Source organism: Genypterus blacodes, unplaced genomic scaffold, assembly GCF_046128005.1.
Source record: "Genypterus blacodes isolate CSIRO-AG114 ecotype Tasmania unplaced genomic scaffold, CSIRO-AGI_Gbla_v1 ptg000021l_1, whole genome shotgun sequence".
Classification (NCBI taxonomy): Eukaryota; Metazoa; Chordata; class Actinopteri; order Ophidiiformes; family Ophidiidae; genus Genypterus; species Genypterus blacodes.
In genome coordinates, this window is record NW_027466834.1 from 7,368,041 (window position 1) to 7,395,113 (window position 27,073).

General features: G+C 42.8%; 2 protein-coding genes across 2 annotated transcripts; both read left to right on the plus strand.

Moving 5' to 3' along the window:
• The first annotated feature begins 3,114 nt into the window (after nt 1–3,114).
• Nucleotides 3,115–5,862, plus strand: zpd (zona pellucida glycoprotein d). The gene is made up of 9 exons (XM_076142027.1): nt 3,115–3,133; nt 3,220–3,327; nt 3,611–3,819; nt 3,914–4,071; nt 4,372–4,486; nt 4,553–4,680; nt 4,773–4,956; nt 5,501–5,606; nt 5,741–5,862. Exons 1-9 carry the CDS (start codon nt 3,115–3,117, stop codon nt 5,860–5,862), a joined length of 1,149 nt encoding a protein of 382 aa, XP_075998142.1.
• A 963-nt stretch (nt 5,863–6,825) lies between these two features.
• LOC142992098 (matrix metalloproteinase-15-like) lies at nt 6,826–18,504 on the plus strand. Its single transcript, XM_076142390.1, has 10 exons — nt 6,826–7,505; nt 8,396–8,544; nt 9,706–9,828; nt 9,922–10,250; nt 11,402–11,563; nt 13,042–13,493; nt 13,576–13,714; nt 14,880–15,030; nt 15,291–15,406; nt 16,121–18,504. The coding sequence occupies exons 1-10, from the start codon at nt 7,410–7,412 to the stop codon at nt 16,591–16,593; spliced, it is 2,190 nt and encodes a 729-aa protein (XP_075998505.1). The 5' UTR covers nt 6,826–7,409; the 3' UTR covers nt 16,594–18,504.
• Nucleotides 18,505–27,073: the final 8,569 nt, after the last annotated feature.

Consider the following 27,073-nt stretch of genomic DNA (forward strand, 5'->3'; position numbering starts at 1 on the left):
AGCCATGTTTGTTTCGTCAGGCTACAGTATGTACTACATGTATGTGTGGCATTTGGTCTCTAGGCAGATGGATGATTGGCTTAGACTGAACCAAAACAACCTGGCAGGGTATTTCTGTCAGTATCAGAGGGGAGATATCTGGGCTAATGACTACTCTCCTAATGCGGGATTTACTTTACAGAAACTTAAAATTTGAAACTTTTAACTTAAAAAACCCAGAGGTGAGAGTCATTCCAAGTGTCGGAATGTTTTCATAGAAACCTTGCTTCTTGATGAGTTTCGAGCCTCCCCCCTGTGCTTATGGCTCACTCTCTCCCTCAGTCTGGCCTGAGAGAACACAGATGGAGGCTCATTCTGTCTTGGCTGCTCCACATACTGTACAGGTTCATCCAGGGCCATGGACAGAAGTGAGCCAAGGACAGTGGCAGCCATGCTGGTGTCCCTTCTGACCCAAACTACCTGCTTTCTGCAGCACAGCCTCAGCATAGTCCCACAAAACAACTTAGCAAAGCAGGAAAACAAGAAAATCCCACCTGGCACAGAATGTGATAAATTGAGTTGATTTGCAGTTGAAGTTTTTTACTGTAGATTTGCTTTCATTGCGTTGTTCTTTGTTCTTGGCAAGATATGTACTAATTCTAACTTATTTGGTGAAAGTGTTGCACGTGGCATTGTAAGGTAACCTTGATAAGCAAGTATCTATTTTTTATCCCTTTATGGGCTATTAATAGATGTAATTTGTTATAGATCCAATGATCTAAATTATGCCTGGATCTGGGCACATTAGTGGGATTGTACAATAACAAATGTGGGCATAATGTCTAAGCTGCGCATCACTGATTTAGTAGGATGAAAATGTGGTTAAAGAGATATACTGTAGATCCAAACAAATGTTAAGGAGTTGTTTAATTCTCGCCAGTTCATTAGAAGAAAACATAATTTGTCTGAATTAGTTTTACAGCCCTTCCATTTTCTCATGTGCCTAATGAAAGATGATATCAAGCCATCAATAATTAAAGTATTGCCACCACCCCCTGGCAAAACTTAATTTAAGACTGCAATCGCCGCGGTAACAGCTCCAACACGAAGAACACGAACTGCATCTCGACAGCTACCGATGCAATTTATTATAGAAAACAAAGTGATTGACATATTGTGCTCAAAATCACTAAATCAGCTTAATACATTGGGTGCTTTCACTTTGCTGTGTGACTAATTTTTCTGGTTTGTTGCTCATGCTCAGTCCAGTTCCTAGTTATTGTTTTTACTGTGGGATTTTACCCTGAAAGTCACACAAGGTCGATAAGTACTTATTGAAGCGAAAATGCCCTTTAAAATTTGTTATCTGCCATTTAATCTCTAGTGGACGAGTTCTTCCCTTCACATTTGTCTTTTATCGTATAACCTGTGGAAAAGTCTCTCTCTCTCTATCTCTCTCCCTCATCAGCAGACCTGCGTCTAAGGTGTGTGTGCTGCAGCTGGTGTTGTGAATCAGGCCGATGACAGACACCTCCAATAACCCGGCTATTTCACAACACCAGGGTGGCACCATACCACTACCGACAACCAAAATGGATCACTGCACGATGCCACATAGGGAAGACAGATCACTGCAAGATGCTACATAGGGACATAATGCAAATTCAGCACAAACTAAGCTGAAGCAGTAATCTGGTTATACTTTCATTGTTTTATGCTATGTAACATGAATGCTGTTGGCTTCAATGGGACAAAAACTGTTAAATAAACAGCATTTTTTCCATCTCTGCCTATATTGTTGATGTGTTACCAGCAGCTTTACTCTTTGAAGGGGACATTATATTTATTTAACCTTCATGAGCCGTGTTAGTTGTGTAGTGTTAAAGGGTCTGAAACATGCAGTATGAAAACACATACATATTGAAGAGTTCTGTATCATTATGCGCCAAACTACTGTGAATCAATTGAGAGATCATGATTCTTTAGTTTGAATAGCTTGATATAGTGGACTTGGCGACATCTGCAAGGTGCACTTAATATTGCATGCTTACTGAATGATTCCAAGCAATAAACTAAAGCAGGGTTGGGGAACCTTTTTCCTATCAAAGGCCATTTGGATATTCATAACATCATAGCTAAAAGAGGTTATTATGCTATATATACCTACATTTGATCATACCAAAGACCAATCAAAGGTCAATCAATCTGAATGTGAATAAATTAATACATTTGTGCGGTGATCAATTGCAAAACAAATGTCAAATGAAAACAAGTTCCCTTCACTTCTTGAATCGTGTATAGCAGGAATTTAACGCTAGTACATATTACCATCAATTTAACAGATTTTAGGTTTATGTCTGCCCCCTGGTGGCCAAAACACGTAAACACTCCGACAAATAATCATTTAGATTTACGTATTCCGTTAAACATAATGGTTTCATTCCATTTAAGTGTTCAAGCAAGCAACAGTGTGACAACTTTAACAATACCGGGCTGTTCTAAAGCAAAGCAGCCTTACTATTTACAACCAAACACTAAATTTTAAAGTCATAATCCTTGTTTTTTCACTGTCCTGTATACACGACATCCGGTTATAAACCCAAGTGTTAAAGTAGTTAGTTAAATTAATAATTTATTAATTAATTTTAAGTAAACTTATGTTAGGGAGTTGGATTTGTTTCTCAAACCTATTAATTTAATATATGAATTTATCAATTATTATTTTATCTTAAATATTTGTTATATTCTGATGAGTTCCTCGTGGTGGAGCAGCAGAAGAGGAACTTCTTGCTCACACAGGTTTGCAGACAAATCCCCAGTTAACAAGGCCAAGACAGCGCAGGTGTTCCCTAATTAGACAGCAGCAGGTGTTGAAAACGTGACTAACCTGAGACAGAGGAGAGCAACACGTTTATCTGCAGCGAGATCTGTTTAAAGACAAGATCTATTTTATTCAACATTCACCAGCATGCTCGTAATCAGCGTAAAGGTGGGTGTCAACAGAGTGAAAAGTAATTTTACAGGGAGGGTTTAACGTCCGAAATAATGCTGCAGGCTCTCGTAATGTAACATTTTACACAGTTAAAAATGTAAATATTCCACTTTTAGCTGATCCTGGTGGTTCTCGTCGCCTTTATGCGTCAGGGAGTTTTGGGTAAGGATGTTTGGAACCTGATTCAATATATATTTCTGGATATATTAACTATAAACTTACTATAAAGACATACTGGATCTTTGCAGGATTCTGCAGTGTGGAGGATTGCACAGATCAAACGCGGTGTATTATATCCAAAGACCGAAGACACTGCAAATGCGCCACAGGCTATTATTCAGACCGGTGCGAAAAAGGTAGAATAATTATTTTCGGATTCAACTGAACTCATCATCGAAATGCCAAAAAACTGTTCCTAAAATCAGGCTTTGTTATTTCAGTTTTTATTCGTTTAACTTGACTTCACTCATCAGTTTTTAATATTTGTTGTCAGCATATTGAACAAATATTTACATCAAATTATATTTAGAAGTTCTTTGAATGTAACAAAAGTGTTTATTCCACTTAATTTACGCAGAAGATATATTTTAAATGGATTGTCTTGTACTTTTGACTGATGTTTTTTTTTGTTTTTTACAGACGCACAGATCAAAATACTCTGTGGCAAGAACTTTATATCCATCAGAGTGCTTGAAGATTTCTTTCAGTATTACAACGTGCCCCTGGAGTCCGTGCACTTACCCAACCGATCCTGTGGAGTGCAGAGAGAAGTCATGGACGGCGTGACCTTCTTCATGTCCAGGACCCCCAAAGAGAAATACCTCATATGTGGAGGGAAGCCACTGGAAGTACGACCCCCAAACTTTACCCTCAGCCAAGATGGACCAATGTCATAGTTGGTCAACACTGGAAAGTTGTATTCTTTTTCCTTTCTTCCCACAGAAAAACATCACTCACATCTCATATTCCCTGAGTCTTCTATCAGAGCCTCAGGTTAAAGAGAACATCATCAGAGATCCAGTCATTAAGATGGAATACACATGCGTCTATCCATACGTGCGAACAGTCAGCCTACCGTTTGCTATCGTCCCTTTTTCCACGTAAGTAAAAAAAAATGTCAGCATTGAGAAGAAACAAGATGATGGTGCGTTCAGGTGCAATACTAATAAAGGGAGGCAGAGGATTCGCCTCCAATCTGGTTCAGGCCTTTTTGTCCCTTTGCAGTAGTCAGTATGTGGATTTTAAGGGAGTGCAAATGTCCGGCAACCCTTAGTTACTTTATATCGGAATTCTTTCTGGAGAATTTTGTTTTGTTCAGGTGATTTCCGAATGATGCTCATGGGAAGTGTAGAGATGTTGCCCCCAAATAACAAACCCGGACCTCTCTGTCTTTGTTGCAGTGAGATGGTGTTGCGGGTAGATGATCTTGATGCCACCATAGAGATGATGCTGTACACAGACCACACCTACACTACAGCCTACAGCAGCGCTCCCACCATCGAACTCAGAGGCAAGGTGGGTAAACGGTCACTGAATCAGTCGACTAAATGACTGTGATTGAGCTCCTGTCATTGATCGCAGGTGTACGTGGAGGTGACTGTGTCGGAGCCTGCAGATTTCTTTTTGCTTCGGCTTGATGAGTGTTGGGCCACACAGTCTCCCCAGCCCAACACTACAGATGGATTACATCATGTGCTGCTGTTCAACGGGTCAGTCGTCCTATCAGGGAATAATGTGATGATAACTGTAGGCCACAATAGAGAATTGACTGGCCTACGTTTGATCCTTTCATTCTCCACAGGTGTGTGAATGACGACACGGTGGTGTTTCATAACGGGACGCCGGGACAGTCGGAACATAACGGAGCGAGTCCCACCATCCGCTACAGCTTCGACATGTTCCGTTTCCTGTCGGAGGAGCAGGACCTCTACCTGCACTGCTCCGTGCAGCTCTGCGAGCGGGACGACCTGGAGTCCTGCACACCCGTGGGTTTGGCTCCCTGTGCTGGGTTTGAAACTTTAAGCTTGGAAAGTAAAAAGGTTATTTGAGCTGTTTTGAGACAAGCGCACACATCAGACAAGCTCAGGTTTGTCACTGCTATAAGTTACATGTACACATTTGGTTAGATTGAATACAATTTCACTGAAATGAGGTCATTTCTGGGTAAACAATAGTTAGAAAATTAAGACATACACTTACTTTATTTACTGTGAGATGAGATGAGATTTTTTTTGTCAGATGGAATGAGATAAGACACCTTTGAATGCTACTTGACAATGGAAATTAAAAATGGATACCTGATATGGAAAAGAAAAATGCTTTAAATCTCTGGATTGTGATATTCAGTTGTTTTTTTTGTACTGAATAACTACTTTTGTTTCTTAATTAGAATCAGTGCTCCATATTGTACATGGTGTATTTAGTGGTTAATTGGAGTACAGTAATAGTGGTTTACTTCTGTGTTTCGTTACAGGCTGTTTTGTTGGGCCTTCAGTCTCATTAGATGAGTGTGTTTTGTCTTCTCCATAGAACTGTAACTCCATCAGTAAGAGGGAGGCAGTGAGAGCTCACCCTGGCCAAGGTCTCCTCTCATATGGACCCATCAAGATTGAAATTCCACACAGACCTCAATCCAGTAAGGGAAGAAGATGAGTCTGTTGTTCAGCCTTCCTCTGTCTTGTGTGATCACAGCCTCCACTGCTTCACTCACTCACACTGATGAAGCCTTGTCGTTTTATAAGCGTTTTATAATGTGTGCATCTGTTTCAGGCATTTTGATGACAGTGGTGTTGCCTGTAGCAGCGGTCTGGATTGTGGTCTTCTTCCTCCTTACCATCATCACTGTAGCCAAGGCGGGGAGCAGGAGGTTAACGAGATTAGAGCAGCGCTGACATGATTTAATAAAACTTTAAAACCAAAAAAAAAAAACCACACCCATATCCTCTCCTTTGTGTTCTGAGGTTAGAACATTTTACTGCACTGAGCTGTTGGGTTTGTTTGGAAATGATTATAGCTGCTAAATGAGCCAGAAAGCACAATTACAAACTTGGAGGTACTTTGATTTCCTCCAATAAGGACGTGAAGGCAGCATGTAAACCATTAAAAACACACGTGTACGATGTGGTTGCGTTCTGTTCCAGCAAAAATCTTAATAGGATAGTGGTCATCCCTGTTTGTCACTTCCACACACTCAATCTGTTATTTTTTATAGCCCAGTAAATCTAGTAAGTAAAGAAAACCTTTTTTTTTTTTTTTACTTAGGACTTGAAAACCCTGACTCATACTCATGTTTTACAATATAAGCGTGATTAATGTCTAGTCATAACTGCTTTGTAAATAACTTAGTCATGATTCACATTCTAGGTAACCAAAGTTACATTTTGACCAGGAATTAGTGAGTAATTTCACTACTACCTATACTAACAATATTAGTCATATGGAGGAGGATTAGTTCCAAGTCAGAATTCAGAAAAAAAGAAAAATCAGAACTCTTCTTTTTGCCAATGTGGCCTTAATCTTCCACATAATGAGAACTAAATTACAGATATCTTAAATTGTAATTTTGTTTGGTCACAAAAAGGACATGTATAACTACAGACATAATATAAATTCATGGAAAAATGGCTACAACTTAAGAGTTATGACTAATCAAAATGAAATCACACATCTGAAATTTATACTGTTAGTTCAGAAGGAAAACTGAATTATGAATCTACTCTGCCAGTGAAATGTTAAAAGCTGTAGTTCTCCGTCTGACCAGCAGGTGGCGACCGCGTGCCTCCTCCGCCTCTCTGATGTGGGTTTGGTTTAGATTTGGAGGAGGACTTATTCTCTCACAAATCTGTGTAGGAATCTTTTGTTATCACACCTAGGCTCGGCGCTGTCTGGTGTTTTCATATTTCTGAACCTGATCATAATTTGCGAGATCAAAAGCATTACAGTTAAACTTTGATCGAATTAGAGGAATATTCTCAAACTCAAACCGCTGAATTTCTGAGATCCTTTTTTTTTTTTTTTACCTCTTGTGATCTCTGTCCTCTGTGAGTGGGAGAAGAGGACTGGTTGCTGGTTTGACTCCCTCCCTCTTATGCTCTAGACGTCGTAAAGAGGGCAAGGACTTCTTCATACGAGGAAGGAAAAGTGCTGCGTTGATGCCATGAGGCAACAAATCACACCGCGGTCATGGATTTAGATCAGTTTGATTAGTTTGCATTCGGACCTGTGGGACATTTGGAGCCACGCTGTGATCGTAACTCCACACCAAACTCCAAAAATGGCATCCATCAGTTAACTTCAGTGCAAAACTTTGGACATCCACTGTAAGAGGCGGAGACGCAGCTCCTCGTCCTGTCCTCGTCCTGTCTCTCTGCTCCGGCTGCCTATTGTCTTCGCTCATCTGTGCTCCAACCCCGGGGGACGCAGCAGCAGCAGGCTGAAGATGGCACCGCAACATCCACAGCTCCTCTTCCTCGCTCTGATCCTTACCGGCGCGGCGGTGTCTTCCACGGAGGAAGACGCGGGAGTCAACGCGGAGGTACCGTGTGTGTGTGTGTGTGTGTGTGTGTGTCATAGAAAGTTTGAAAATTGTTTGGAAATCATCTATTTCATGACTTGAGTGACTTCATGAATGTCTATCTGTCTGAATCTGTCTGTCTGTCTCTGTCTGTCTGTCTGGCTGTCTGTCTGTCATCCATCATATGTAATCTTTAAATCTTTGCCCTGTGGATTGGTTGAGGCTTGCCACACTATGTAGAAAGGGTTTTCATTTGTGTGTGTGTGTGTGTGTATGGTCCCTGGCCCCTTACACGCTGTTCATGCATGAAAGTGAGTTTCCCATGACCCAGCAGTGTGTGTGTGTATGTGTGTGTGTGTGTGTCTGCCTCTGGCGCTCTGTTGGAGTTCTCCTGCTGCTGTGGTGTCTTAAAGGGCAGATATAAGCACTTGACAGCCTCCATCAGCCTGAGAGCCTGACGACGTGGCTGCACATGTTCCTCTCTATCTGCAACATCAAACAAAGAAGGAACGCTCAGGATGTGTGACTAGACTGTCAACCATCATCTACACATATGTAGATACATGTGTTTATGTTTTATACACAGGACCGTCATGCAGTTTATTTGTTAGGCCACGAAGCCTCCTCCTCTCCTTTCCTCTCCTCTCCTCTCCTCTCCTCTCACACCACAAAGCAGGAACGCTGTAATGTTAATACAAACCATCTGGTCTCTATTTCTCCTTTTTTCTTTTAACTCTTCAGATACTTTCTCCAGTTATTAGTGTTTCACTGCAGCGTGATCACAACTGTACTCACCAAACCGACACACAGAACACTGCACATGATTAGATGTTAGTGATACAGTTATGTAACCTGTTACAAACACACACACACACACACACACAGTCATCTTGCGCTCTTCTCTCTCACAGGCATGGCTTCGTCAGTTTGGTTACCTGTCTCAGGCCAGTAAGCAGATGTCCACCATGCAGTCGGCTCAGATTCTGTCCAAAGCCATCAGCAAGATGCAGCGGCTCTACGGCCTGGAGGTGACGGGGGAGATGAACCCTGCAACCATCAAGTAAGATCAACATTCATCAGCTTCTCCTTTGCATGGTGGACATCCTGAAGTATCTACTGTAGTTTCAAGAGCGCTGACCCTTTGATGTCACACACTGCAGCCCTAATTCTGGTCAGAATAATGAGTTCAGAGCTTCACTGACTGGCTGAACCGCAGTTTTGAATTTCTGTGGCTATGTGCACCACAGGTTGAGAACCTCTGGCTGGATTCACATCTCTTCATATCAGCTTTATTGTTGCCAGAAGGGAGAAGCAGAATGAAAACACGTGCTGGTTCACACGGAACCTCACAGACTATCCTGGTGTTAATTGTCAGCAATTGTATGCGGCACACACTCAGATATGGTACAGTGTGAACTGGCTGCAGACATTTTGTTCATCTAATAATAAGATGTAATGCATATGGACTCCTAAATCATTGTGATTTGTTCTGCACAGGCCTGTTTACTTTTCAAACATCTATCATACAGACGGTTTGTTTCAGCAGATCTTCCCCTAAACCACCAGTACAACAGAGATAAATATGGATTCTTTGGATTTTTACAGCCCTCCAAAAACAATCCAACACAGTCCAGATGTTCAGAATGGAATTATTAGAAAGGAAGATTAGGAAATAGTTTGAATGTTTTCCTTTCCTTTAGCCTGCAGCAAACAGGCATTTAGCTCTATATTACTCTTCACTGGACAACCTCACAAACGCTTAGGAGGCTGTTTTCAAGTTTATTGCTGTACATGTGGAGTTTTAAGATCTACTGAAATACTAAAGTCTGCTCTGATTGCACAAATGGATGTTTAAGGTGAATCAATATCTCTTTTAATTGTCTTTTCTGATGCTTTATCCACTTTTGGATAAAACAACTGGTAAGGACTCACAGAAGATAAACAGAGATACTGTATGTGACATTGGCTATCTGCAGCTAAGAGCCTATGTGTGTGTGTGTGTGTGTGTGTGTGTGTGTGTGTCTGTGTGTGTGTGTGTCATAGAAAGTTTGAAAATTGTTTGGAAATCATCTATTTCATGACTTTAGTGACTTCATGAACGTCTAACTATCTGTCTGGATCTGTCTGTCTGTCTGTCTGTCTGGATCTGTCTGTCTATCTGGCTGTCTGTCTCTCATCCATCATATGTAATCTTTAAATCTTTGCGTGTGTGTGTGTGTAGGGCTATGCGTCAGCCTCGTTGTGGCCTCCCTGACACAACACCAGACGACTTGGATGAGGGGGCAAGGAAGAAACGTTACGCTGTCACTGGACAGAAGTGGGACAAAGATCACATCACCTACAGGTTCAAACAGAGAGAGAATGATGACTAATCTACGTGATGGGAAACCTCTTCTTCATCTATTTCATGCACAAACTGTCATTCACTCTCTCTCAGTTTAATGAAGCAGCACATCCCCGCCTCCCTGGGTGAGGAGCTGACACATGAAGCCATCCGTCAGGCCTTTGACGTGTGGAGACGAGCCACGCCGCTCACGTTTGAGGAGATTCCTACTGAAGACAACAACACCAACACCAACAGCAGCAGCCAGGCGCAGCTCGCTGACATCCTGCTGCTGTTTGCCTCCGGTTTCCACGGTGACATGTCCTTGTTTGATGGCGAGGGGGGGTCGCTGGCTCACGCCTACTACCCTGGACCGGGAATAGGAGGGGACACACACTTTGATGCTGATGAGCCTTGGACGCTGGAGAACCACAACCCTGCAGGTCAGATTTGGGATTTTAACCATTTATTGTTTTTCGTCTTTGTTAATTGAAAGGTTGACAAGGGACAAGAGAGATTACATATTACCAGCATATTTGCAGTATTACCATTTGTTATGAATACAATGTTATGAGCAAAGTACTTGACCCTGTGCAAAGCTGTTACAAATCATCTTGCGCAATAATCCACTTCATTGCTGTATTTATTAAAGGGCTTCACAAATACAAGAACAACATCCTTAAACATTAAAAAGGGATTTTAAAAAAGAGGTTAAAGATGTGGCGAAGACTCTGAGAGACCTATTTGGTAAAAATGGAGTCAAACTGTCATGAATGCAGATGTGAGCCTGGTTATGGAGCTTTAGCTGAACCAGCTGGAGTTTCTGCATTGCTTGGAATGATTATTTATTTCCAGATTGCTGTTGGCTGTAATGCCAAGCACAATCCAACCTTTTAGAACCTTTTTAACTCACAGACAATGATTTAGAAGCTGAAACAAAGAGGAGGAGGAGGAGGAGGCATGGCAGTTATGAAACATTAGAAAATGTGCAAATGTTAGTAATAGTGTGTAATGTTTTCATCATATCTGCTTCCACACATCATCTTTAATGTGTTTTCATGACTTGTATACAGAAATGTTATATGTATACAGGTGCAGCCCAATAAATTACAATCTGGTATCTTCCTTATGATTGTGTCGCCTACTGAACCAGACTGAGAGACAATTTAAAGGCTCAGGAAACCCCAGCAGGTGATTTGAGTTAATTAGCTGATGAGAGTGTGACATCATGAGGCTACAATATTGAACTTTTTCACAATATTTAATGTTTCTGAGATACTGAACTTGGGGTTTTCATGAGCTGTAAGCCATAATCATTCAAATTAAAACAAAAAGGCTTGAAATATTTCACTTTGTGTGTAATGAATCTATAATGTATCAGAGTTTCACTTTTTGAATTGAATAACTACTACTGAAGCTTGGAGTCGCACAGGTGAAAGCAGTTTGTTTGCTGGTTTATAATTAGCTTCACCTCTAGTTTGCCATCAGAGATATGACCTCTGCATGATATCAGCTCATTATGATGTAACATTAATCTGATATGAATGTGTTATGTGACTCCTTGCTAAGTATGAAATGAATCTTTGTCTTACAGGTGTGGATCTGTTCCTGGTTGCCGTCCATGAGCTCGGTCATGCTTTGGGTCTGGAGCACTCAGATAACCCCGGTGCCATCATGGCTCCTTTCTACCAGTGGACCCACACACACAACTTCACTCTGCACGACGACGACGTCAGAGGGATCCAGCACATCTACGGTGAGGAGGCGTGTGTGTTTATGTGTCTGTCTGTCTGTCTGTCTGTCAGCAAGATGGCTCAGAGTTGGATGACGTTGATTAGGATGCAGCTAAAACAAGGCCAGATAGACAAACGGCTTCAGGTTCACACAAAGTGCCGTTATTCAGTCCTCATCCATTCCTTGTGTGAGTGGATGCCATTGTGATAACACAGATGTCTCTTAAATGTGTGCGTGTGGATTACAGCGTATGTTTATTAAGCTTGCGTGTGTAATCAGCATTCTTGGCTTAAAGTCACAGTCTGGAATAAACTCAAACCCAAAATATTTACCTTATTGTAGGTGGAATTCCCTGCAAGCCTTTATTATCTTCCTTTAGCTCAACTTTAACTTCAGAGTGTAACTTCAAATTAAAGAATGTGTGTGTGTTTGTGTAGATTTCAATTCCTTTTACATCATTTTTGTGATAAGCTGCTGTTTTCTGTTCTCTCCTGCTCTCCTGGTTTCACATAACAGAGCAGAAACTTGAAGCAACACTGATTCACTTTACCTTACATTCAGTCGTGTTTTGGCCCGGAGGTTCTTTTGAAAATTGCAAACCTTTTAAGGTAAATGTTTTGGCCTAAATGACACGGTTTGGCCCTTTAATGAAGCAGATGAGTCAGTCTGCGTTGGAGGAAGTCTCTGTTTTCCTGAGCAAAACGGATGAAAGGACTCCAAATAGAGGAGCGATGTAAACATTTGGGTCACTTTGTAGCGTTTGGTCTCTCAGGGTAATTGACGCTTGTCTGAGGAGTCCGTCTTTAGGTGATGTCATACAGGCTACAGTCTGAGCACTTAGACCTTCATTATTTACTCCTTTACTTCACTTAAGATGCGGTTTTGTTCAAAATCATTCCTTGACAGTGGTTTTAATATTTTTCTGTTATGAAATGAAGAAATGATAAAGTACAATCATTATTCTCTTTTTATGAAGAATTCCGCTTTTACACAATGTAGATACTGAGTTTCTCTACATAAATGAGTGTGTGTGTGTGTGTGTGTGTGTGTGTGTGTGTGCGCGTGTGTGTGTGCGCGCCTCTCTCTGATAGGGTCAGCCATATTGTGTGAACATTTTTAGGTTGCTGTAACTTAATATGTCGTCAGCTGTCCATACATATTGCATAACCAGCTTTATGTGTGTGTGTGTGTGAGAGGGAGTGTGTGTATTTTCCTGTCTTAGCAACCAGCAGGGCCCAAGTTTCCCCCAGTGCTCTGCCCAGTCACAGTCAGGCAGCATAGTTCATACTGTAGCTGCTGCACTGAATGGAAAAATGACATTTTCTTTGTGCGATAGAGACAGTGGGGAGGAAGAGGAGGGTACAGAAGGCAGGAAAGGGAAAGAAAAGTGAAGGTTTATGTGACACGAGTTGAGATATGTGTTTGGATAGGAGGTGAAACCGTGATAAGATTGTCTCTTCTCTGTCTTTGTGATCTCAAGTCCTTGTTTTCGTCCTCCAGGTCCTCCACTTGTCACTGAGGCTCCTCATACGTCTCCTCCTCCTCCCCCTGATGATGAGCCCAGCCGGCGGTCCCCCACCTCATCTTCTCCTCCTGAGTATGAACCCACCACCCCTTATTCCGAAGACCTCCCCACCGAACCCCCACACCCGGCCGAACCCAGCCCAGACCCCCCGGCCCGGCCTGAGCCCAGTCCCGACCCCACCGTTCCCTCTCCTCCTGTCCTTCCCACCCTGACTCCCACTGACTCCCAGCCTGAGCCGGAGCCGGAGCCTGTAACCCCGTCCGTAAGAAAAGACCCACCACCTCCTCCTCCTCCTCCGCCTCCTCCTCGTCCTCCCGCTCCTCCTCCTCCTCGGCCTCCCAAGCAGCCGGACGACGGGCCTCCAGACATCTGTAAAGGAGACTTTGACACTGTGACCATGCTGAGAGGGGAGATGTTTGTGTTCAAGGTGAGATATGGTGCATTTACTGATGGGACCTCTGATGAAAAGGAACACAATGACAGTTTAACAACATTTGTATATCGTGCAGGGTCGCTGGTTCTGGCGGGTCAGGAGGAACCGGGTCCTGGATAACTACCCCATGCCCATATCTGTGTTCTGGATCGGCCTGCCCAGTAATATTGACGCCGCCTACGAGCGACATGACGGCAAATTCGTGTTCTTCAAAGGTTTGTGCGTCACTTTTTTGGGGAATTTTATGGTACAATTGTCAGTTGGTTTCTTTCCCGCAATTTGTGCGTCGGCTCCTTTCCATTGAACAAAGCCGAGGCCAACATGGAGTCAAGTTGCACCGCCCCGCGTAAACACCAAGCAGAAATCAGCGCTTTGATTTCAACTGGTCAGACTAAAGGGAAACTGCAAACTCAGCATTTTTCCCCACATGGTGTGATTTACTGCAGATCGTAGGAATTCATCTCGGCTTTAACTCCTCTATCTGACACACACAGGGTCAAACCTTTAAAACACTACAAGTTATGTGAGAAACCTCCTCTCTGGCCAAATGACTTCAGGGCTCAAACATCAGGGACAGTAAGGAGAGAGCGCCGAGTATGCATCTTCGTATGTGAAGATGAGTAAATAACTGACTGTGTGTGTGTGTGTGTGTGTGTGCAGTGTGTGTTTGTTTTAGTGTGTGTCTGTGTGCGCTCATGCAGGCTTTCTGAGCATTTTTGGAAAGGGGCTTGTTGAGCTCTGCAGCTGCTCTTGGCCCAAGTCAGGTCTTATGGAGTCCAGCTGAACTATATGAGGCCTGGAGAGAGGGAGAGAGAGGGAGAGAGAAAGAGAGAGAAAGAGAGAGAGAGGGAGAGGATTGAGCCTCCTCTGCTGCAGATGTGAGCAGCTGCCTTCACTTTTATTTAACGACAACATGTATGCCAAACCTTTCTCAGGCTTTTTCACAAATTCAGTTGTGCATTTCGTCTCCTTCACTTACACCCTAAAGTGACTGTATGAGAATTAGAAACTACAGTATGACACAAAGTGCTTTCTGCAGAGCGTCTGTGTGTGTGTGTGTGGCAGCAGCTCTCTGGCAGTAGAGGTGGAAAGTGAAGTGGCTGGATGTGAGATTGGGTCCAGAGGTGTTAGAGATGTTGGCGTCCATGTTAGGAAAATAAACGTTATGCATAGAATTTCTACCTTGCTTGTCTTGTTTACTTTTGTTTTGGAGCAAGTAAAGCCTGTGACATTTGCCTCATAGTCTCTCTCTCTCTCTTTGCTTTCTCTTTGTTTCTCTCACTCTGCTTATTAACCATTTCATCCCATTTGGAGTCAAAGCCTTGTCTGACTTTTTGGGGATTGTTCCCTCACCGACCTTTGACCCCTTTGTGCCTGTAGATGATAGATACTGGGTGTTCAGAGAGGCCGATGTGTTGCCTGGATACCCTCAGCCTCTACACGAGTACGGACAGGGAGTTCCTGCAGACGGGATCGACACGGCCATCTGGTGGGAGCCCAACGGATACACCTATTTCTTCAGAGGGGACAGGTATGTGTGTGTGTGTGTGTGTGTGTGTGTGTGTGTGTGTGTGTGTGTGTGTGTGTGTGTGTGTGTGTGTGTGTGTGTGTGTGTGTGTGTGTGTGTGTGTGTGTGTGTGTGTGTGTGTGTGTGTGTGTGTGTGTGTGTGTGTGTGTGTGACAAAGACAGACACACACGTGCGCAGTGACAATGTCAACAACACAGATATGAGTGTGATAAGGTCATGTCATCTCTCGAGTCGTCTATGTGTGTGTGCTGTCTGTGTGTAGATACTGGCGATACAGCGAAGAGACTCGAACTGCAGACCGAGACTTCCCCAAACCCATCAGCAGATGGGGAAAGATCCCCGCCTCCCCCAAAGGAGCCTTCCTCAGTGACGATGGGGGTAAATTATTATTTCTAAAACCAGGAAGATAATATTTGGACGAACGGAGTATCAGAGCCAAAACTGTAGAGAGAGTGAGTGAGGAGAGGTGGAAGGGGGGAGGGAATGAAAGGATAGAAGGGTGAAATGAGCTGTGGCAGAGAGGAAAGAAATCTAATTTGGTTAGACTGGAGCGAGCATAAGCAGAGAGATGGACAGGGTGAGGAGGGTGAGGAGGACGAGGGGGATGAAGGGGAGGAGTTAGACTTCTAATGCCTCTGCAGGATCACCATGTTCCTCCTGCTTTGTACTGCGAAAACCAGCGTTTTGCATCATAATCTCAATATGGAGTACTTTGTTCTCATCTTGTAGTTGAAAATGAGCGGTTAAACTGATGCTCTTTAAATGCCCTTTAAGCTCCGTTTGAATCTGAATGTGATTGGCAGATGCTAGACAAACACTCACGCTCTGTAGCTTTGTACATCTGACCAGGATGTGCAGATTTTGCCTGATCAAAAGGGAGATTTGAGTGCAGTTGAAGACCAAAGGGGTTCATCTCACAACTGCACTGTAGGAAAATGAGGGAAAGTCACAAAAGGCATCACGTCCTCTTTAAAGAACATTAAGTATTGATCAAGAAAAACATTGAAGAATGAAAGAAACCTAACAGAATATGCTTTGAAATCGCCTTAATAGGATGGAAAGCGTCTAATAATGTGTCTTCATCTTGTGCAGCACACACCTTTATCTACAAAGGCAGCAATTACTGGAGGTTTGACAACCGGCGGGCAGCAGCGGACAAAGGCTTCCCTCGCTCCATCCTCAAGGACTTCATGGGCTGCGTGGGAGTCCCTGATCCCGAACCCGACCCGGACACGGATCAGGAAGAGGCCAAAGATAAACCAATAAACCCCTCAGAGGGGGGCAGAGACAAGCAGGAGCCCGACCCGGACCTGGACAAAGACCAAAACTCCAACCCGGACACCACAGGAGAGGTGGAGGAGGAGGACAAGGACAAAGAGGTAGACGTGGTCGTGACGGTGGCGGAAAACGAATCCAAGATCATGACCCTGATCATCGTGACGGTTCCGCTGGTGCTGATCCTGTGCATCCTGGGCCTCGTCTACGCCATCCTCAGGACTCTGCAGAACAAAGAGACGCCGAGGGCCCTGGTGCACTGCAAGCGCTCGCTGCAGGACTGGGTGTGACGGCGAGGGGGCAGGGACGAGGGCCAGGATGGACTGAACGGGTATTCGTCTTTGGTGGAAATAAGCGCATTAAGTTTCAGAGAGCTGACGAGTGACTTCACCGCTCAGTGTGAGAAACAGTGCAAGTCTGTGAAATAAAGAGAAACGTGTCTAAAGCCGCAGCCTGTGGAGCTCCAGCACCGCCCCCCCCCCTCCCCAAAAGGGGTTGAATTCAGTCTTTGTGCCTTCCAAACGTCTGCAGAAGTCACATTAAGACACTCTTGCTTCTAAACGTGCTGATTACAATCACAAAATGTATAAATATGATCTGGATGCCTCTTTAGGTTTACTGCAAAAGACACTTGGAACATGGAGGGAGGGGGGGGGACACTCATTTATGTCCATTCTAAATATACTGTGTGAAACAGTGGAGACACAGGTGACGGGGGACATTTGACACACACACACACACACACACACACGCGCACACACACACACACACACATGAGTTAGTAGGGGCCTGAATACAAACGTTCTACACGTCTACACGACACGACTATGGTGCTTTAACCAATATTGACCTTTTTCTCTTTCGTTTGCACTTTGGATGTGTCGTATTGTGTTGCTGATTGTTTGCTGACACAGAGTAATAATAATAATAAACACACACACACACACACACACACACACACACACACACACACACACACACACACTTGTGGAGGGGGGTTAGCTTGTCCAGCCGACCAGCACAGGAATGTCAGACAGCTGTGTGTGTGTGTGTGTACTTGACCACCATCTCCCACTGAGCCCATATTACCTGGTTTACTCTCTCTCTCTCTCTCTCTCTTTCTTTCTTTCTCTCTCTCACACTCAGAGACCACTTACCTAAACAAAGGCACATAGAGTTTCTTTTGCACACAGACACACCGGCTCCAGCCCCCCCACCTCCTCCTCCTCCTCCTCCTCCTCCTCCTCCTCCTCATACTGTACCACTAAAACACACAGCTCCAGCAGAGACATATTGATGTTGAGCTGTTACCAAGAGAAACACGGAGGTTGAATCACATTTAAAGACCTTAACCAAACTCATCTAAAAGGGGTCTCTTCCTTGTATTTGCAGTGTTTTTGTCCGTCTCAGCTTATCCTGCCGAGGCCACAAACACAGTAGCAGCATCTCTCTCTCTTGCTCGCTCGCTCTGTCTCTCTCTCTTCTTTTTTTCTTTCTTGAACTGAAACTAGAGTTGAGGCTAATTTAGCGTTGAAGGGAAAACGCTGCAGGCCAGAGAGGACTGGCTCAGGGTCTGGTTTCCATTAAGCCCACATGTTGGTGATTTAGTGGTGTCAGGAGTTTGGGGGGGGAGGGGAGTTGAGAAAAAATGCCAAAAAAAAAAATGGAATGAAAACGATGGTAGGGAGGAGAAGGAGGAGTGGGTGAAAGGGAAATGAGAGAGAAAGAGATGAGAGGTGGATGGAGGGAGGGAGGGAGGCAGGGAGAAGCCAGCATTTCCTGTTTGCACCAGCGCCAGTATTCTTTGGAAAGAAGGAGGAGCGAGGGATGAAGGGGATTGTGGGGAGGGGCAGCGCTGGCGTTGCGCCTGCTGACCTAGATCGGCAAAAGTCCACTCCTCCTCTTCAACTTGGCTTGTTTCTGCTCTGCTTGTTGTCGAGCGAGAGAGAAAGAGAGAGACAACAACTCACTCTGGGACCCTCTTCTCCCGTTTCCCTCCTCCATCTTTCTCTCCCATTCCCATTTTTCACTCTGTCCTCTTCCTGTTGTCTCTCAGTGTGCTCTCTTGTGTTTCCACACTACTTTGATTTGATTTGACATGTAAAGGTTTTAATCTACAACTTAATTCATTCTCTTGTTGATATGTTGTGGCAGTCTTACATATTTGTTGTGTTTTTATCTGTGAATACTAGGGGACACTATTTTCCAAAAAAAAGTAGCATTAGTAGAAAGATTGATCTATTTTTACTCAACTTATCATTTGTAGTTTTGTACATTTCTATTCTGCCTGTGTCTGTTTTTGGCTTTAATGTCGATCCATGCAGGTCATGTTCTGTAAGGCCTGAGCACTCTTGTGTGTAGAAAATATTACTGAAGTTCAAAATAAAACGCACAGTTAAAAGCAAAGCAAGTTAAGAGTTGTGTTTAATGCAACTAACTGTACATCCCTACTCAGGGTGTTACTTCGATTCGTGGCCGCTAGGGGGAACCATTTAGATCAGACACACATATACACAAGTGCCTGGCTAGAATTGTTCAGGAAAAAGTGCTCTTATTGTGAAAAGGATACGCCACGTAGTTTACAAATGAAAATGTGATTGTTAGGGAACATTACTGAACCTGTGTGAAGCCTTTGTGGCTGTAGAGGGCGCTGTGCCAAGTCAGGAGACAGAAGAGGGGGGGGAAAAAGCTCAATTGTTTTATCTCCAGTACCAACAGGAAAGAATCCAGTTTCCTTCAAAATAAGATAAGATCAGATAATATATAGATAGTTCTTTATCTAATTTCTTAATTCAAATTCCCATTGATAGATGTTAAGTAGGGGTGTACAGACACGTTGTGAAGAAAAATTGATTAGTAATGATAATAATTAGGAACAACTTGAATGAGTCCTCCTTTAAAGCTTTTGCACACTTAACGTCCATGTATAATTGCCGTGTGTGTGTGTGTGTGTGTGTGTGTGTGTGTGTGTGTGTGTGTGTGTGCGTGTGTGTGTGTGTGCGTGTGCGCGCGTGTGCGCGCAGCTGCCTCCGTGTCTTAATGTCAGAGGTGATCAGGATTATCGTCTATCACAGATCATCCACCTCAGCTTTACCTCTGGCCTTGCTTTCTCTTTTGTCTCCTCTGTTTCCTCTCCTGCTCTAGTTCTCTCTCTCTCTCTCTCTCTCTCTCTGTCTCTCTCTCCTTGGGGGTGTTTCTCTCTTTCACTGCTTCGTGTGTACAAATACAAAAAATGTACGTTCCAAAGTTTCCTGATAGCCGTGTATTATTCTTGCACACTCTCCCCTTCTTTCCTGTTTTTGTAAAACTCTTCCTCTGAGTCTGTCTTTCCTTTTCCTGCCTTCCTTTATGCCTCTTGCCACATTCATCTGACCCATATTGCTGCCAACAAAGGGCCAAAGATCTGTGTCATCGACCTGTTCGCCCAGCTTATCCCCCACTGAGCTGATAATAAGATCTGTCCAGTGCCTCCTGCAGCTTCGACCCAGTTAACTGTGCTGTGGTTCCTCTTCCTCAGCAGGCCACAGTCTGACTGGGTGAATGTCCATCTACCCATCATTCGCCCTCTCTCCATCAAGTGGTCTTGGTGGCGGTCTTCAGGTGACCTTTATGAACTTGCTGGTCTTGACACTGACTAATGAGCTTTCCCCTCTTCTCTCTCTCCTGACCGATCATAAGGTGACCTTGTGTAGATGATTGCAGACCAGACAGCTACCGGCTGTGTCACTTACTGGGGATCAAACAGTTATAAGGACTCACGGAAGACAAAGTGGAAGAGAAAGAGAGAGAGAGAGCACAGAATTGGCACACTGACACACACACACACACACACACACACACATACACACACACACACACACACACACACACACTGACCATTGTCTAAAATCAGTGCAATCCATTCTTATACCTAGGGTTTTTAAAAATTGAATTCTGTGCTCGGACTTTTTAATTTTGAGTTACAATCCTTCAAGTCAAATTCTTTGAAAAATATATCCTCAATCAAAAACAGACCGAAGCTCATAAACCAAGCGTTACCTCACACTACCTGCCTCCAGTAGGGTAAGGACAAATGAAAAGGATTCACTTAAAGTAAAGGATGATGTGTAATAGTAGTAAATGCTCGTAAACATTCACCCTTACTCTTTTCTCTGCTATTGATCCGACAAATTCACAACAATGCACAAGTGGCTGCTATGACATCGATTGCTGTGTCACTGCTCCATGCTGAAACAACAAAAATGCACATAACCTCTTCATTTAACTTGAATTCAAAATAACCAGCATTAGGCTTATTAGGCCTAATCCCTGAAATATGGCTGATGGGCCTTGATATGTTCTCTCCATTAATCTCTGATCGCTCACTGTCCAGAAAGCGATCACAGATTGCTTCTTGACCTTTTGATGCTGTCAGTTAATCCCGTTAGCACCAAGCAGCCGCCGTCTAAATCTCCACAGAACTGTGCTGGCAGTGCAGGCATGCAGAACCACCTGTAGACACGCAGGTAAGGAGACCAAGTCTGTTATTCTGTACACATTTAGTGGCTTAACTTTACATGTGCATGATGTGATAATGTGTTGAGTGCTGATCTTAGTAGGTTGATTGTTGTGGTGATGAGTGTAAATCCTCTCATTTGCTTTAGTAAAGAGAGATAACTAGACACCGAAATGATCAATACAAAGAATAATGAATGAGTTTCTCTGACTAAGTAATATGTTTCTTTGTTTGAGTCTGATTTAAACGTGTGTCATTATCTGATCCAGGCCCTTAAAAATATAGGTTAGGATGTAGATCAGGTGGTGAGCAGAGTTAAATCCAATGCTACGAACAAGATTATGACAGTGTCCTCTGATCTCTGCAGTTTAGGACAGTATAACTCAGGAATCACACTAGTGTCTCATTATCAGGACTATTAGGAGACTAGGAAACTAGGAAACACAACTCAAAAAGCACTTTATTAGGACCAAATGCTAATTATGGGTGATTCATGGTAAAAGATGGTTCTGGAGTTTAGACATTAAGACATAATCATTGTGTTTAGAATAACAGCAGCGGTCCTGTTTGGACCTGAGCTGGCAGGACATCTCGCAGAATTAGTGTCCATTTGTCCCGTGGCTGAAGTGGATTAACTCAACAAGTTGATAATCTGCAGACAGTTGAGATCAAGTCTGATGAGAGGCTGTTTCTGGGACTCGTTTCCTCTCATCAGGATGTCAACCGCTAAAAATGTCCTCCTACTGTATGATTGTGAGTCATTTCTCCCTGAGTTCACCTTCACTGCTGCAGCTTCTTGGTAAAGCAGCTTACGGTGCTGATAGAGGTTAAACTCATCACCGCTCATTTCTGACTTCTCTTCTCTTTTGCTCGGCAGACAGGATTGTGATGTGAACAATGGAAGTGATTGTCCTTCATTAAACTTTATTACCTGGAATAAGTTTTCTATTTGACAGAGGAAGTGGCTGCTTTAATGAGAGCATGAAGGACACTAATAGGGCCGGTTTAATTATGACTGATTGATGAGTATCGACAACGTTTAAACAGCTTTGGCTGCTATGTTTACCAAGGAGCATTGACTGACTTGTTGACCTCATAGTAAAGAATACTAAAATGACTACTGTTTTATTCGTCAGCATTATTTACATTAATGATGAAGGCCCGTGTGTTTTACAGGATGTTTAACTGGGTGGTAAAAGTGGTCCCTCAACTGCCCGAGGCTCCTGAGGTCCTGGCAAGAGAGCCTGCCAAGACCCCCGCTGCAGTACGAGAGCACACACACACACACACACACACACACACACACACACACACACACACACACACACCTGATCCTGTTAGTAGTACCTGATGTCAGCAGAAAAATTAATATCATTAAGAATAACCGCAACAATCACATTTACTTCTTGTTTTAAGTTTTTATATCATATAAATGGCAGATTATTGCAGGGACTTGAATACATCTTGATCTCACACTGTGTGTTGTTCTCTCCCTTTTAGGAACCCCCCAAAAACAAACCAGGTGAGGATCCAACTGGTGCAATACACTGCTTAATTAGAACCTAAGAGAAAAGCCCAACCAATGCTCTCTAACTTGCTATAAGTCTTGCTTTTTCCTATTTGGCAACATTTGAAAGACGTATGCTGTTTGCATGCCTCCAACAACTCCTAGATAAAAATATCAAGATGAGAAAATGCCAGCAAAACCAAAAAGTTTCAATTATTTTTTGCTCAGGATACTTATGTTTACAATTTGTAGATAGGTGAGTGTACAAATGCATCTAAACTCTGTTGTTTTCAATTTGTACCCTAAGCTCCCAGAGTAAAGAGCCCTCCTGGGAAAGGCAAAGAAGAGGAGTTTTCAGAAGAAAGGTAACCCGATCTGTTCCCCAGCATCCATTTGCAGGCCTCATAAGAGTTAAAATGGGCTTAAACATGTTGATTTGGAGACACTGACACAATCTTATCACCAGTGCATCCAAGTTAGGACCAAACTCAATGTGGTACTTCAAATAAACAAAGCAAGAATTAACTGACATCTAGGGTTCAGCAATTATCAACTTTGCAAATGTACATTATAGAAATGACACTACTGTGACATTCTGTATACAAAAACAACTTGGGTGGTGCCTTCATGGACCCCACTTGGAAATACCCACTTGGGATGGATATTTAAGCCCATTTGAACCCATATGAGGCCCATTCTGACTGGGGTCTCTGTACATTTATGTGTGTGTGTGTGTGTGTGTGTGTGTGTGTGTGTGTGTGTGTGTGTCCCCTCCTCCCCACAGTCAGGGTCACTCTGGAGTCTTGGGTTGGCTCTCTAATGGGTTTGTCAGCGCCCTGCCGCAGCCTTCTGGTTCCCCACTAGTCAGCCACTCTGACGCCAGGGTGAGTGTGTTTATCCAAATACAAGTCAAGGCAAAATAGGGAGAACAGCAAACAAGAAAATAAAGAAATTGTTGAATAAAACAAAATTCTGGGCTGTTTGTGGGTTTCATTTGTAGAACATATTTGCTCCTTTCATGTTTCTTATTTTCTCTTTTCCATCAACCAGTCAGAGGATGGAGAAAGGTGTGTATGGTTAAATAAATCATGTAAGATACTCTTTATCAAAGGAAAAGATAATGCAATCTCTCTGTCTCTCTGTCTCTCTGCCTCTCTGTCTCTCTGTCTCTCTCTCTCTCTCTCTCTCTCTTTCTCTCTCTCTCTCTCTCCCTCCCTCTGCAGGACCGGGGTGATGGGCTGGGTCTCTCAGGGAATCACCAAGATGCTGCCGCAGCCCGATGACAAGTACAGAGAGAGTAACAAACATAACAACGAGGAACTCACTGAGGTAACAAATCTACAAACTATAACGACCCTACTGTTCTATTGTGGTATGACAGGATTGATACTTAATTGTTTTCCCATTCAAGATGTTGTAAATCCTACTTGTACATCTTTATCCAATCAGCAGCCAAAACGTTGTCAGTGGACAAAATTGGCTGCTGGTTTAACCTTGAACCAATCAGTGACATGTCAGCCCATCAGTTGCCAATTAGACCACATGCACACAGTGGCAGGATCAAATATCTTAATACTCAAATCAAATTGATGAAAGCACGACTAAAAATACCAAAAGCTGATGAACAATTCTTCTTTTGTTTTCCTCTCTTTAGGTCTATGATGTGGAAACCATGCCAGGTATGTTTCTTGATCATTTTCAGCCTTGTGTGTATGGAAATCATCCTCCATGTTAATAAAACAGGATGATCACATGATACATAAGGTTTGATTGAGCTGATCTGTAATCACATTGATCCAATATCCTGTGTGTCCAGATTATGATCCACTCCCACACATCCCGGTGGTGGAGATGGTATCAGAGGATGAGGCAGAGCTTGACGATGATTTCCCTCCCAGGTGTGGATAACACACATGTGTGCACACACACCTATACACCATTACCAAGTTCAAGTACAGCACACACATGACACACTGACTTTTCTCTCTCCCTCTCCTGCAGAGTTGTGAAATGGATAAAGCACATCATTCCCCAGCCAGTCATACTGCCCCCTGGTGCCATACCCACTCCACCAACCAACAACAAGTCTTCACGCTCCTCCCTGGACAAAAGTACCTAAAAAATGTCGTGCATTTTTACTCATCAATGTTTGTGGATGCAGACAAACAGTAGTGAATGACTTTCTTTTCCTTTATGTGTCCAGTTTTGTCTCCACCGCCTGAGTCTCTCAGTGGAATCTCATTAGATGCGGATGGCAAGGCCTCAGGGTGCGTTTGACCTCTTTTACTTTTACTGATGATCTTACTTACATCTGTATTTCACTCAATCTTGAGCGTGTAAGTTCAGTGGTCTTCAGGTTTCTCCGGTCTAGTAAAGCATATAGTTCTGTTGTCTGTCCGTAGTGTGGTTGGCTGGTTCGTGTCAGGACTCGGCCTGAAGCTGCCTCAGCCTCCAACCAAAGATGAAGATGCAGTAAGTTTTCAGATTGAATCCTCTCTCAGTGTCCACCCTTTGTCCCCCTCTGGCTTTGACAGACTCTAACTCCCTAACTAATACTTCTGCTGCTTGTTTTCTCAGGGTCCAGCTGAGGTTCTACAGAAAGGTGCGTTAAAGGTTTTATTTCTATATTTACACTGTAAAGTCATCATAAAAAATGAACTCTGCTTTTTTATGGCCAACAACTACCACAGTCCCTTCATGCCACAATTCACAGTTCAATCAAGTGGATCTGATGTATATCACAGAATTTCTGACCAACTTTTTAAAGTACTTGAGAGTAACCAACAGAAAACATGTTTTTAACATTATGGGTTGCTTCCACTCCATCTCTCTCTAAGGGCCAGCGACTGCAAATGTGTAACTCACTTATGACTAGTGTAACAGAATCTTTTGACAATTTTTACTCTACAGCAATTATATTAATAGAGCGAATATTGATCCAGCAAATCTGTCCAAATGTGTCCATTATTTTTCACAGTGATTCCTCTCTTGAAATTGGTTCTGAACTTGTTAAGCTGTAAAACAAACAAACCATCACACCCAGGTGCCTTTAGTGGCTGCTATAGGAGCACATTTGGCAAAATAATGGCTTTCCGTTCATCTTTGCTCCATGAGACACAGCAATGCTTTTCACCAAGACCTTGTGGCTGTGTGCTTCTCTGTCTCAAGCCCTCTGTTGTATTCATGTTTTCTGTTGAAGCGCCCTCTTGTTCTTCCCTTTAGTTGTTGAGGAGTTATTGGCAGGTTTGAGCCAGACAGTTGGAGCCTAACTCAGTCCCTCTTCTCCTTCTGTTTCAGGGGGGAAGGCGCTGAGAGCCCCTTAAACAGCAGGAGGAGGCGACTGGGGGACGCTCTGATTCACAGACAGGCAGGCAGACAGACAGAGAGACAGACAGACAGGCTTATTTAGATCAATGTTATTTATCAGCAGTAATATGCATTTTCGATTTCACTTTGCACATTTTCTGTGTAGTACAAAAAAGTTAAGGAATTTGAATGAATTTGAATGAATGTAGTTTCCATTCAGACATAGTATATTTCTGTTACTGTCCCCTGATTTAATGGTAATGTATTTTTAGAATAAATAGTGCAATTAGACATTAAAAGAGGCCACAATTGAATCTGAATTATAAACAATGTGCAATTTCCAAATATTATAACAAGTAATTATTTACTTTACAAGGCAGCTATGTTCATTTATGATTTATGTGTGTATTTGTAGAGAAAATATAAATTGAATCTATATTTGTACTTAGTAGTGAGAGCAAAGGGTTATTATTTATTTTTCATCTGTAACTACTATAATGTGCAAGCAAAGTTCAGGAATTCCAGTATCATTATGTTACAGTATTTGATCCACTTGGTCTATTTTCATGGCCTTGAACTGTGAAATGTGGTCTGAGTTGGTGGTTTTGGTTCTTCTTGTTGTAATGCATGAATATATATTGAATTGACATTTTAACTGTCCCGTGGAGACGATGTTTGAAAATAACATGTAAGGATTCCACACAATTAAAGAAGATTTACTGGCAAATAAATCACGTGGTTGGTTCATCAAAAACTCTCCCACACACCCAGCAAACCATCATTCATGGTCATTTAAATACATTTTATATGGCAGTTTTCACTAAACATCATTTCAAATGTTCAAGTTGTAAAATACAATCAATAAGATAAGCATTTCATCAATAAATGCATTCAATCAGAGTCAAAACTGAACACATTCAGTTAAAATCAGAGTATATCTTTAGATAAGAAGATCATTAGAGTATTGATCATCTCTTTCATCAGTGAAGAATTTTATGAAGGACTTTGTCAGACAATTTTCTGATGATGACCACAGCAATGGGAGCATAGTCATTGATTTTACACTGCGCCTGATCGTATCTTAGGTTGGCTTTGCACGCCCCCCTCAGTTTTTCAGGTCATATCAGAGCCTCAGAGTCTGAACAGCAAAGGTTTGGTCACCATTAGTCTTTAAACTAAACAATGTGCATTGCCAACATGTGCTGTAAGGAGCTAACATGGGCTTAAATACCAGGACATGACAAGTAAACAATAAAACTTAAAATCAGTTCTAAGCAAACTAAGCAGAGCAAAACATCTTCAATCACAGATAAACAGATTTATTCCTTCCTACATGAGATCCATGAGAGCAAATCCGGCATTTAACGTACTGTCCTCCCGGATCCGCAGCTGAATCTGAATTCATCACCCACTGTAGACTACAATTAAAATCCTGAACATGTCTTCCATCATCTTATCCCAA

What these genes read in the sequence shown, in the direction of transcription:
- zpd (XM_076142027.1), top strand. An exon ending in GTGGAGGGAAGCCACTGGAA is followed by an intron (nt 3,820 to 3,913) that starts GTACGACCCCCA and finishes TTCTTCCCACAG; the next exon opens with AAAAACATCACTCACATCTC. An exon ending in CATGTGCTGCTGTTCAACGG is followed by an intron (nt 4,681 to 4,772) that starts GTCAGTCGTCCT and finishes CATTCTCCACAG; the next exon opens with GTGTGTGAATGACGACACGG.
- LOC142992098 (XM_076142390.1), top strand. Translation starts at nt 7,410, where the DNA reads ATGGCACCGCAACATCCACAGCTCCTCTTCCTCGCTCTGATCCTTACC. An exon ending in ACGCGGGAGTCAACGCGGAG is followed by an intron (nt 7,506 to 8,395) that starts GTACCGTGTGTG and finishes TCTCTCTCACAG; the next exon opens with GCATGGCTTCGTCAGTTTGG. An exon ending in TATTTCTTCAGAGGGGACAG is followed by an intron (nt 15,031 to 15,290) that starts GTATGTGTGTGT and finishes GTCTGTGTGTAG; the next exon opens with ATACTGGCGATACAGCGAAG.